This window comes from Lissotriton vulgaris, chromosome 7, assembly GCF_964263255.1.
Source record: "Lissotriton vulgaris chromosome 7, aLisVul1.2, whole genome shotgun sequence".
Classification (NCBI taxonomy): domain Eukaryota; kingdom Metazoa; phylum Chordata; class Amphibia; order Caudata; family Salamandridae; genus Lissotriton; species Lissotriton vulgaris.
The window spans coordinates 1364492741-1364504785 of NC_141695.1; the positions used below are offsets into that span (position 1 = coordinate 1364492741).

Here is a 12045-nt window from a genome sequence, read left to right on the forward strand (position 1 = left end):
TCGTCTTTCTAGGTTAAGCGGAAGTCTCCTTTTACAGTTACTTTATAACTTTTACGCACCATGGACTTTACATTGGTGCATGCCTGTGCTTTAAGCACTGCACCCAAATCCCTCGGGCTTTTCCCGACTTCAGCATTGCTATTCCCAACTGCTCCCAGCGATTCCCTAGGCCCTAGGCCTAACCACTGTTCGATTGGTGGTTCTTATACCACTATTTTAGTATATGGTTTGAGTGGCCACCCGCCCTCCTCCATAATTGTGCAACTTGTATATGTTTAACTGTGCTTTTGTTTAAACGCTTGTGCCTCTGCACTCATAAAGAGTACAGAGGATTATTCTAGTAATAAATACATATATTTTTATAATATATAACTTGTGTGGTGTCCTTTCATTTGATATTACAGGATTGTGATTGGTAAAACAGCTTGCTTAACACGACCTCTTGAGTTAAGCCTTTAAGGCTGCTTAGTCCATGCTACCCTTAGGATAGCTTGTCTATAAGGTTGACATACAACCATCACCATAAGGCAGTGGTTCCCAAACTTTTTGGACCCGTGGCTCCCTTGACCTAATCGGCAGTTGGCCGTGGCTCCCCACCATTTTTTTTTTAACTGGTGGACGGGATGTAAGCCCGACCTCGGGAGTACTTCCAGTTGTCTTCCTTAAAGTAATTGGGACGCAATGAAGGTATTATAATGATATTAGTAACAAAATAAGAAGATCAGCTGTTTAATAAAAACGTGTTAAGTGAGAAACAATACAAGACTTTTTTGGACCACACAACAATAGTTTGAAAAAGATAATTTATTATACAGAAGTTTTTAATGACCAGTAAAAACAACAGAGTCCGAATTTACCTTGCAAATCCTAGTGAGATGGGTGTGCTTGTTTTTCCTTACATAGCTCCTGAAATCTTGGAGTTATTTGTGAGATCGCAACACGCATTTCCTTTTCAAGGTTAATTTTTGCCCTATATTTGGACTTTATTACTGCAGCTGCTGAGAAACCAGCTTCACAAAGGTATGAAGTAGCAAACGGGATCAAAACATGCAGGGCTCTCTTGCTTATCATTGGGTATTCATCCCCAGCGTGGCACCAGAACTCAAACAGTGACTGAGACTGGAACCTTGCTTTCAATGCTAAGTCACTTGCAACATCAATAAGCTGTTCTGCTTCCTCATTGTTGAGATGCTGAGGTATATCAGCATTGAAAGGGTTGCTCACCCATTTTATTGGCTCCACTTCATCCTCTGGAAAATATTTGTCAAGGTAAAAACGCAGTTGAGACAAATACAGAACAAAAACTGTCTGCAGTTCCTCCTTTAACACCATTCCATCCTCCTGCAGAAACTGGTCCAATGAAGGAAAACATTTATAGTCACCCTTGCTTAAACTGCTTTCCCAAAGGATTACTTTGTTCTTAAAGCCTGAAACTTTGCCTGACAGTTGCAAGATGTTAGTGTTATTGCCTTGCAAGGACTTGTTCAGTACATTCAGTTTTTCAAATAGATTAGAAAGAAAACCCATTTGTATTAGAAAGTCTGCATCAATAAATTTGTCAGCAAAACAATGTTCATCATCATGTAAATATGAGTATATTTCATTCCTCAGCTCATACACTCTAAGCAGGGAATTACCAAGAGACAGCCACCGAGAGCTGCTGTAGAACAAGAGGCATGAGTGGTCGGCACCCATGTCCTTACACAGTTTAGCAAAAAATCGTGCTTTCATTTACCACTTTGATTACTATTTTCAAAATACCATGCAGTTCTTCACTGAGGTTTCCTGCTGCCAGTGCTTCTCGGTGTATTATACAGTGTGTCCAAACAGCATTGGGCGCTTTAGATCGTATGCGAGCTTGAAGTCCTTGGTAGCATCCTGCCATTGAACGACCCCCATCTGTACAAACTCCAACACATCTCTCCCACTCAATTTGATTCTGTTGCATAAAATCATCCACAACTACATACAAGTCTTGACCTGTAGTTCCACCTTTGATTTCTTTACAGAACAACAAATCCTCACCAATTTGTTTTTCGTGTAGAAACCGGACATAGCAAATAAGATGGGTGTCTTTGTGGTTGTCTGTTGCCTCATCCAACTAGAGTGCAAAGTCTTTTCCTCTTAGATTACAGATGAGCTGATCATTAATATCTTCATCCATATCATTTAACCTCCGGCTGACAGTATTATTAGAAAGAGGCACTTTCAGCAGCTGTTTACCTGCATCTTCGCCGACCATGTTTGTTACCATTTTATCAGCAGCAGGCAAAATCAGCTCTTCTGCAATTGTGTGGTTTTTTTTACTCTGTGCAACTAGATAGGCCACTTGATATGAGGACAGGAGGGCATTGTGGTTCCGAAATTCTGGACCCTGCTGTAATACCGGTACCGAGGTCCAACACTCGCGTCACAAAATATCATCGTACCATGACGAATTTGGTATTGGCAGACCGGTGATGATTAGGACATTATCCCTATGCATTTGCGTCATGATTGAACGATGCTAACACCCTTAAATCATGGTTTCCGTTCTGAACCCTTGGACTCCATTTTGTGAACGGCATCCATCTTATGGCTTGCCCTCATATAAGTCAATTGATTAAGGCCGAGCTTGATCTGAAAGGACACGTCCACCTTAGCTGACTCCTCCATGACCCGGCCGAGCTAACTCCACTGCCCCCAGCCAAACCTGTTTGGGCAGCTCCTCGCCCAGTGGCCGAATAAGATAGCATCAATGCATAAACATGCCATAAACCATTCACCACATACCGACCATGTTTTCTACACACATACACCTGTCCATGTTCCTTGTTTATGGCCAGTTTTTACGACGAGGAGGTGCCCTGTTTTATTGGGGATTCATCGATATCTGATGAGAGTTCTGGGCCTGGCTGGGCCATCTATCACAAACTGGACATCTAAAATATGGGATGGCCGACATGACTTCGCTCTTTGTCTTGTTTTAGAAATATGTGTATAGCCGTATCATAAACTCAAGAATTCTTGCCTACAGCTGTTATTTCTGTATATAAGGAGAAGGCTGGTTCTGTAAAAACGAACAGTCTCCTGAGAATATACACAGAGTGCTGTTGTACTTCTAGGACACATGTTACTTGGTTGCAGCCAATAAAACTCGATCTCTGACTTCACCTAGAAGACTCTTGGTTTCTGTGGTCCGGAACAGGGAGAACTCAGAGGTCCTCGGGTGTTATCCCCTGGCACCACCGGGTTCCTAAAAACCCGGCACCTCAGCATTACTATTCATTTTGGTTTGTTTAGAGAAAGTGGACTTTTGTAGTTTGGCTTCTGCAACTTTTCTTACAAAAAATTCCCTTGGCTTTCCGACCACATTTGGGTGAAGACTTTCAAGATGCCGCTTAAGTTTACTTGGAAGCATGGATTCCAGAGCCAAAACTTTTAAACAGATTGCACATTGAGGACTTTCCTCATTATTAACCTGAACACACGTGAAACCATAATCCAGATACCTGTCATCGTACTTTCTGTACTTGACCTTTCCTTTCCCGTCGTCTTTGTCAGAAGAACCTGCAACTTCACTTTGTGCAGATGAACTTGAACTTGGCATTAAAAATCTCTTGTCAATCAGAAAGATGGGAATCAGTTCCACATGTCTGAATTATTCAGATGGAGGGGTCTTTCTATCTGTAAAGTTCCTGGTCTTCTTTTCTTTTCCCCTGCTCAAGCATTTCCAGGTTTCTTCCGGGTCTCATCCACAGTCTCCACGGTATAATAAGTCTGAAGTACAAAACATCCAGGTAAGACAAGTATAAGAAGAACAAAAGTTATCCTCTTTCTAATGATGGATCTATTATTGATGTTAATTTCCAGTAGCAGCACGTGATGATGATGACCATTTGGAAGGGCGACTTGTAAATCAGTTGTGCGGGCATTTGTCTATTTTGGAGGCTGGCGCCTACTGCCTAGACACTCCCAAGTAGCCGTGCTTCAGTGGCTGCCATTTATTGCAGTATTATACCTCTACTTGTAGTTTGTACGTTTTTGTAACTTACACACATGTCACTTTTCCCCCTGTAATGTACCTTTTGCTACCTCTAGTATTTTGTTTGCTCATATTACTGCCTCATGTAACTTAATGTTTGCTTTTGTAATTTGGTCACTTGTAATTTTCTCATGTATCATTACTGTTCCTACTGTGAAGCGCTCTGACATCTTCGGGCATTCCACGTAGGCCCACAAGTGCCTGACCTGTGCATCACTTTCACGATAGCCATGTGAGGTGAAATTACATATAACGATTCCCTCATTTTGAGCAGGGTGGCATAGGGTGGGGCAGTTAATGCACCTGCAAACACTGGAAGATGAGGATCGGGTATTTACTGGAAGTGGTAAATACCTCCAAATTTTGAGCTCCACTCCATTGTAAATGGGGCATAACATGAAGGTGTGACATTAAAGCACCAGACTCTGTTGTTTTGCCTTTTTACCCTGAGTTTTTGCAAATACATTTTTGGAAACCCATCAGTGGAAAACTGCAAGAGTGCAATCATGACTGCAAAATACAGATGTTTCATTTGTGTGTGCTTTGCTTTGTTCCCACCTGTCCTGGTTAATTTTGGACTATTTAACACCCCCCCAGACCTGCCACCGTGCGCCCCCTGTAATGTACCTTTTGCCACCACTTGTATTTTGTTTGCTCATATTACTGCCTCATGCAACTTAACGTTTGCTTTTGTAATTTGGTCACTTGTAATTTTCTCATGTATCATTACTGTTCCTATTGTGAAGCGCTCTGACATCTTCGGGCATTCCACGTAGACCTCCCTTCACACCATCTCCCACTGAAAAGCCGAGAACACATGGGTACAAGGAAGACTGGAAAAGCCACCGGAAAGCTGGATAAAGACTTAGAAAAGCCACTATTCTGAATGGTTTGATCATCTGGCTCGCTTTTAAAAATGTATGGCTTGTAGAGAAACGAGTGGTACTAGAATGAACCCTCTTTACATAAGGATGGTCATGGAATCGTATTAAAGTGAGCCCTGCTTTAACCTGAAATAAAAGATACACCAGGCTAAAACATCATATTAATGCCCCCGCCGACGGTACAGGTGGCTTTGAGGAGATAGTAATCAAGTTAAGACTTCAAACCTTTGTATGCTGTGGCAGTTTAAACCTCTTGTAGTGGCGAAGACCCTCGGTTCATGTGTCTCTTGTCTAAGAATAGCCTCTGTGCAGGTCCCGACACCCAGGTGACACAGATTGAATTAACCCCCTCGGTGTCTGGTGAAGTGCACATGGGGCAGAAAAATATAAACTGGGTCACAGCTCCCCAGAGCACCAGGCAGAAGGGACAGACCCCCATGTCACCTTTCTCCTCTTGGAGTAAGCAGGTTTAAGGGAAGGCAGACAATTCTAAAGCGATATTAATATGAAATTGCAACAGTCCTGCATTTATTCCAGCTCATTATTAACCATGGACAGACATGGAAGGTGCGGTTAGATTAACACTAAACAAAGGGTCTCTCTCTATCAGCAGTGTAGCATCGCTGTGAGCCTGGTATAATCAGCATATTCCTTTTAATCAACGGGAGACAACCAATGTTCACTGGAACCAATTGCCACTCCACTTCAAAGCAATTTAAAAAAAAAGACACGGAAGGCGCTGTCCTAAAGAATATCTGGACTCCTCGAGACACGGCTAAACTAGCTACATCCGTTTTGCAACGTAAAAGCCCCAGTAGATTTTACGAGCCACTGCCTTCTTAACTTCAATTCACTCAGGAACAACCATTACCTCCTCGTCAGCCCTCCCCGTCCCAGTCCTAACTACATGAGCATAGCTCCTCCCACCAGAAACTCCCAAGCAACTTGAAACCCATCCCTTCCCTCCAGGCCACACCCATACCCTGAGGCATATAACCCTGTGACCTGCCAATCAACAACCTGTTTGTTTTTTCTGCGGAATCACTTCCGAGCAGTCTTCGTCGAGGGGGGCACTGGAATTGGCCTCCTATCTGGTAAGTGTGGAACGGGATGCTAAGCGCCCGTTTTTAACCCCTATTGTGCCTGTTTTTCTTTTACCTTGTAGGCATTTGCTTTGAGTCCCTGCTGTAGCGGGACCGTGGGGTTGGGGGTCCGGACTGCCTGCTGTGGGGTGGTGACTCCCTGCTGCAGCCTCCCCTCTTCCGGGTTCGTTCCCTGCTCTAGCCGGTACACCCGGGGAGGGAGGGGGGGTGTGTGGCTGGCTTTTTCAGCGCGCCGAGGGCGTGCCGGATTGGCTTCTCTGTCTGTGACTCTCGGGGCTCGTTTCTTCGAGCCCGTGTTTTTCCCCTTTTTCTTTATGCTTCCTGCAATCCTTGGTGGAGTCTGGGGTTGCGGGGAGGGGGGGGGGGGGGGGGGGACTGCCTTTGTTTGGTCCGTGGGGGCCTGATATTTAGGTTCAGTCCGACTTTGGTGTTTGTTTCCTGGGTTAGTGTTCTCTTCCCCGCGTTTCTGTTGTTGGAGCTCCCTCTACTGGCGGTCCAATTTTGCTTTATTGCCGTTTTTTACTGGAGGGATTTGCATGGGGCTTGATTTCGTGTCTTGGCCTCTTGCTGCTCTGCTGTGGAGTTCTGCTGGGGAGTTGGGGAGTTCTTACCTCTGGGTTCACTGGTTCCTGGGACGGGGTCTTCTGGGTTTCTTTGTATCCTTACACTTGGGCCCTGTTCAGTCTTTTCCTTTTGTAGTTTGGTAGTCTTCTCTGATAGGGCGGTTTGAAGGCCGGCCTTCGGTCCTGTGTAGGGATTGGCTCCAGGTCTAGGTGGCTTTCCCTGGTTGGCCCTTGGGGATTTTTGCTTTGATTGGTCTGGGTATATCTTGGGGTCTGGATTTCTGTTCTCCTGTTTACAACATGGAGGGTAGAGGTGCAGACGTGCGTGAACTCGGCTGTGAGGATGGGGAGGTGGTCGCTGGTTCTTCCACTGCTCCTTCCATGGCGAATATTCAAAAAATGATTGAGGCTGCTGTGGCGGCGGCCTTTGTGGCTCATGATCCCAAGGGGCCTAAGAGACAGAAATTGGATGCCTCGGCTGAGGTAGATCCGGACATTGACTCTGATGAGGAAGTGAAGGGTCGTTTTGTCCAAGGGGCTGACCTTCGCTGTGTTATGCAGCATGTTCGAGACAATCTGGGATTCCCTGATCCTGTGGAGGGTGGAGAGTCTGAAGACTTCTTCGCCAATTACCTGAAGAAAGATCCGGAAAGCCTCCCCATTCATACGTCTGTGAGGAAGGTGCTGGAGGGGGAGTGGAAGGATGTTGACAGGCATGCCTTTCCCCGGTTTCTGGCTAAGAGGTATCCCTTGCAGGGCTTCGCGGAGGAGTTTCCGGCTGTGGTGAAAGTGGATTCTCTGCTGGCTGGTATGGCGTCTCAGAGCCTGGTGGTGTCTGAAGATGCGGTGCCTTCTGATCCTGGGGACAAGCGTGTCGAGGGGGCCTTGAAGCGGTCCTTTGCAGCCTCCAATCTGGCTGTTCGGTCTGCTGCTTACACCAGCTATCTTGTTCAGTCACTTCTTAAGGACTGTCAGGGTATTTCTGCGCAGCTCATGCAGGAAGAGGATCCCTCTGAGTCTTTGTCCATGTTGGAACAGCAGTTGCGTTTCATGGCTGACTTGTCCTTCGACTCCCTTAGTGCTGCGGCGGCGGCTGCTGGGGCCTCGGTTGCTGCTAGGAGGCAGTTGTGGCTTAAGTCTTGGAAGGCGGAAGCTGCTCAGAAGGCGGCCGTGATGAAGATTCCCTTCACGGGCTCTAAGCTGTTTGGGGAGCCGTTGGAAGCTTTGATTAAAAAGACAGCTGAGGACAAAAAATTGTTGGCTCCGGTCCGCTCTTCTCAGAAAGGGAAGTTTGCGGGTTATAAGCGGGCTTTTGGGCAGGCGTTTCAATCTAAGATGGCTGCTCAGCCCTTTCGTGGTAGGGGACGTGGCCGGGGTGTCCCTTCCTTCCACAAGTCCCGGGGTCAACAAGGTGCTTCCTCTTCTGCAGGTCCCTCCAAGTCGTGACTATGTGATGGATTCCTTGGAGGTGCCGGTTGGGGGTCGCCTCACCTCTTTTTTACCTGTCTGGGAGGAGTTCGTTCGGGATCTGTGGGTTCTACAGGTGGTACGGCTGGGCTACAGAATAGAATTTGGGACTCCTCCGGTGGATGTGTTCAAAGCTACCCCTGTTCCCAGGTCTCTGGCAAGATGTCGTGCTCTATTGGACGGAGTTCGGGACTTGGTGTCAAAGGGTGCTGTGGTGAGGGTGCCTGTGAGACAACAGGGTCGGGGGGTTTACTCAATCCTGTTTTTGATCCAAAAGCCAAATGGGGACTTCCGTCCGGTCCTGGATCTGAAGGCGGTGAACTTGTGTATCCCTCATCGGTCCTTCAAAATGGTGACTCTGCAGTTGATTCTTCCCTTCCTGTCGGTGGGAGATTTCCTGGCTTCTCTCGATCTACGGGACGCCTATTTTCATGTGCCAGTGCACGCAGATTCCCAGAGGTTCCTGCATTTCTGTGTAGGGGTGGATCACTACCAGTTCCAGGTATTGCCCTTTGTCCTGTCTGCCTCTCCGAGGGTGTTTACTAAAGTGTTGGCGCCCTTGGTGGGTTTGTTGCATGCTAAGGGTATACAGGTTTTCCCTTACTTGGACGATTGGCTGATTTCTTCCTCTTCTTTCCTTCAGGCTCAGTCACATTCCCGTGAGGTTTGCAGTCTCCTTCAACGGTTCGGGTGGATTCTGAACTTGGAAAAATCCCATCTTCACCCCACTCAGGAACTGTTGTTCATTGGGGGGGTGTTCAACACCAGGTTGGGGAAGGTCTTCCTGTCGGAACCCCGCAGACTGACTCTTGTGCACGAACTGAAGAAGGTGTTGGGGGCTCGGTCTTCCACGGCTCGCCAGTGGTTGCGTGTTCAGGGGCTGATGTCAGCAACTGTGATGATTGTTCCTTGGGCCCGCTTACACTTATACCCCCTTGTGAATCATCTTCTGGAGCATTGGGATCCGGCCTCTCTGAATTACGAGCTGTTGGTTCCGGGGAGTGTGTCCATCGCCCGGGAGTTGTCCTGGTGGCTGGTGGATCGGAACCTCTTACAGGGCTCGCCCTTTGTGTCCCAAGTGAGGTTGGTCCTGACGACCGACGCCAGCGAACTGGGTTGGGGTGCGGTCTTGGGTCAGGAGTCTGTGCAGGGTCTTTGGTCTGTGCCGGAGGCAGAGATGTCCTCAAATTGGCGGGAATTGAAGGCAGTTCAGTTGGCGTTGTCTCATTTTCTGCCTTGGGTCCTCCAGAGGGATGTGATGGTGCGGTCGGACAACACGGTGGTGGTGTGTTATCTCAACCGCCAGGGGAGCGCGAGGGTGGCTTCCCTCAATTTGTTGGCTCAGAGGATAGGCCTGTGGGCGTAGTCTCACTTGTTGTCTCTGAGGGCTTTACATCTGCCTGGGATTTTGAACTCGGAGGCGGATCGCCTGAGCAGGGTGTTTCCCTCCCTGTCCGACATGTGCCTGTCTCAGGAAGTCTTTCGTTGCCTGATGGCCCGGTTCGGGGTCCCGGTGGTGGACCTGTTTGCGGCCCCGGGGAACGCCTTGAGGGAGACGTTTTGTTCTCTGGTTCGCTCTGCCGAGGTTTGGAGGGTGGATGCCCTGTCCTTCCGGTGGGAGGGGGGCCTGATGTATGCCTTTCCCCCTATTGCCCTGCTGCCGCGTGTTCTGCTGAAGGTCAAATTGGATCGGGCTTCGGTGATCCTGGTGGCTCCGGATTGGTCCAGGCGGCCTTGGTTCCCTCTGTTGTTGAAGTTGGCAGTGGGGCCTTGCTGGAGGTTGCCGGTGGTCCCTTGTCCCTTGTCATTTCCCCCTCTGTCTCTGGAGTGTCTGGTCCGCCTGAGACTGGCGGGTTGGCTGTTGAGAGAATGAACCTTGTGGCGTTGGGGTGTTCTCCTTCTGTGGCGGAATTTATTCAGAGGTCCAGGCGCCCTTCGACTCTCAAATCCTATGCCCGGCATTGGGTTTCTTTTCAGTCTTGGTGTACGGCGCGTGGGTGGTCTGCATTGGAGGTGGATCCGGTACTGGTCTTGGACTTTTTGAAGGACGGCTTTGACTTGGGTCTGGCTGTGTCATCCCTGAGGGCTCAGTGGGCTGCTGTTCGGGCCTTTCGGGGTTCGGTCTGTGACCCGGTGGTTCCCCTGGTGTCCCGTTTGTTGCGGAGTTGCTTCCTTCAGAAGCCTGTCATTCGGTCCTTTGCTCCTAGTTGGGATCTGCCTCTGGTTTTGGGGGCTTTGCAGGGGGCTCCCTTTGAGCCTCTACTGGAGGTGTCTTTGAGGTTTCTGACAATCAAGGTGCTGTTCCTGGTGGCTATTACGTCGGCTAGGCGGATTGGGGAGTTGGGCTCCTTGCTTCGTTCGGCCCCTTTTTTACGTTTCTTTCCTGATCGGGTGGTACTGCGGCCTGATCCTTCCTTTGTTCCCAAGGTCCCTTCCTCTTTTCACTGCTCTGCGGATCTGGTTTTGCCTGTTTTATGTCCTGATCCTCTTTCAGAGGTTGAGGTGCGGCTGCACTGTTTGGATGTTCGGAGGGCTCTTGAGATCTATTTGTTGCGTACTGGCCCGTTTCGTAAGGTGGAATCCCTTTTTGTGACCTTTGGCCTGGCTGGTCAGGGTCTTAAGCCTTCTGGGGCTACCCTCAGTCGTTGGCTACGATGGGCTGTGGGTGCTGCGTATGAGGCCTGTGGTGTGTTGGCTCCAGGGTCTGTTCAGGGAAGGTCGACTCGGGGGGTGGCGGCTTCCTGGGCTTGTTTTCAGGGGGCTTCCATGGCTGAAATCTGCAGGGCTGCTACCTGGAGTTCTCCGCACACCTTTATGTCCCATTATCGTTTGGTGGTTGGGGGGACTGATTCTGCTGGGTTTGGGGACGCTGTGTTGCGTTCTACTCCGGTGGTGTGACTTTCTGTGCTTTAATAAAGTCTGTTTTTTGCTACTGAGTGAAGCCGATTATTGCTTTGGTATCTGCTCATGTAGTTAGGACTGGGACGGGGAGGGCTGACGAGGAGGTAATGACCGGTTACTCACCGGTAATATTCATTACTCCGAGTCGTAGCCCTCCCCGTCCCAGTCCAGGTTCCCATCCCTCCCTCCCTGTTTCGGCTTCTTGTGCTTGTTGGGTACAGGTTGTTGATTGGCAGGTCACAGGGTTATATGCCTCAGGGTATGGGTGTGGCCTGGAGGGAAGGGATGGGTTTCAAGTTGCTTGGGAGTTTCTGGTGGGAGGAGCTATGCTCATGTAGTTAGGACTGGGACGGGGAGGGCTACGACTCGGAGTAATGAATATTACCGGTGAGTAACCGGTCATTCTCTTCAATGCCAGTTGTGTCCGAACCCATTGTACAAGATGCCGGTTTTTGATTCTGTGCGAAAGTTACTTCCGGGTGAATTTCCAATAACAATATTAAATAAGTTTATCAGTATGATATCAGACAGTGTTATAAGACAGAGAACACCGCTTACTTACCGGTTTGGACAGGCGAAGCACGGCAGGGCAGGGCGCAACACGGGGGTCACCAGCCACGTTTCACCGACGCTCCAAGCAGGGCACAACACGGGGGTCACCAGCAGCGTTTTACCGACGGTCCAAGCAGGGCACAACACGGGGGTCACCAGCAGCGTTTCACCGACGGTCCAAGCAGGGTACAACACGGGGGTCACCAGCAGCGTTTCTCGGACGCCCCAAGCTTAAGTACACCGCGTACGTGCGTGCGTGCGTATGTACGCACGTACGCACGGAAGCGTATGGCGGCAGTGTGTGGGCAAAACCATTTAAAGGTAGTGTTTTAACCCCCCCCGCATGTTGGGCTGCAATTCAAATGACCCACTTTCTGCGTGGCGGCGCGGCGCCCCTGGCTGCTCATCACGGCGCACCAGGGCGCCGCGGCGCACAGATTGGGAACCACGGCCATAAAGGATTGTTTGGACTGATACAAAGTGCCCCCAGAATTGGAGACACCATATATCAGGCCAACATCTCACATTGGTGAGCAGCGGTGCGGATTTGA

The 12045-nt window shown here is 49.0% G+C and overlaps 2 protein-coding genes across 2 annotated transcripts; one reads left to right on the forward strand and one right to left on the reverse strand.

Moving 5' to 3' along the window:
* Positions 1 to 533: 533 nt before the first annotated feature.
* Positions 534 to 1695, reverse strand: LOC147703708 (zinc finger BED domain-containing protein 5-like). The gene has a single exon (XM_086929544.1). It carries the CDS (start codon positions 1693 to 1695, stop codon positions 868 to 870), a length of 828 nt encoding a protein of 275 aa, XP_086785670.1. The 3' UTR covers positions 534 to 867.
* A 5179-nt stretch (positions 1696 to 6874) lies between these two features.
* Positions 6875 to 8193, forward strand: LOC147703709 (lamina-associated polypeptide 2, isoforms alpha/zeta-like). The gene has a single exon (XM_086928947.1). It carries the CDS (start codon positions 6875 to 6877, stop codon positions 8018 to 8020), a length of 1146 nt encoding a protein of 381 aa, XP_086785073.1. The 3' UTR covers positions 8021 to 8193.
* Positions 8194 to 12045: the final 3852 nt, after the last annotated feature.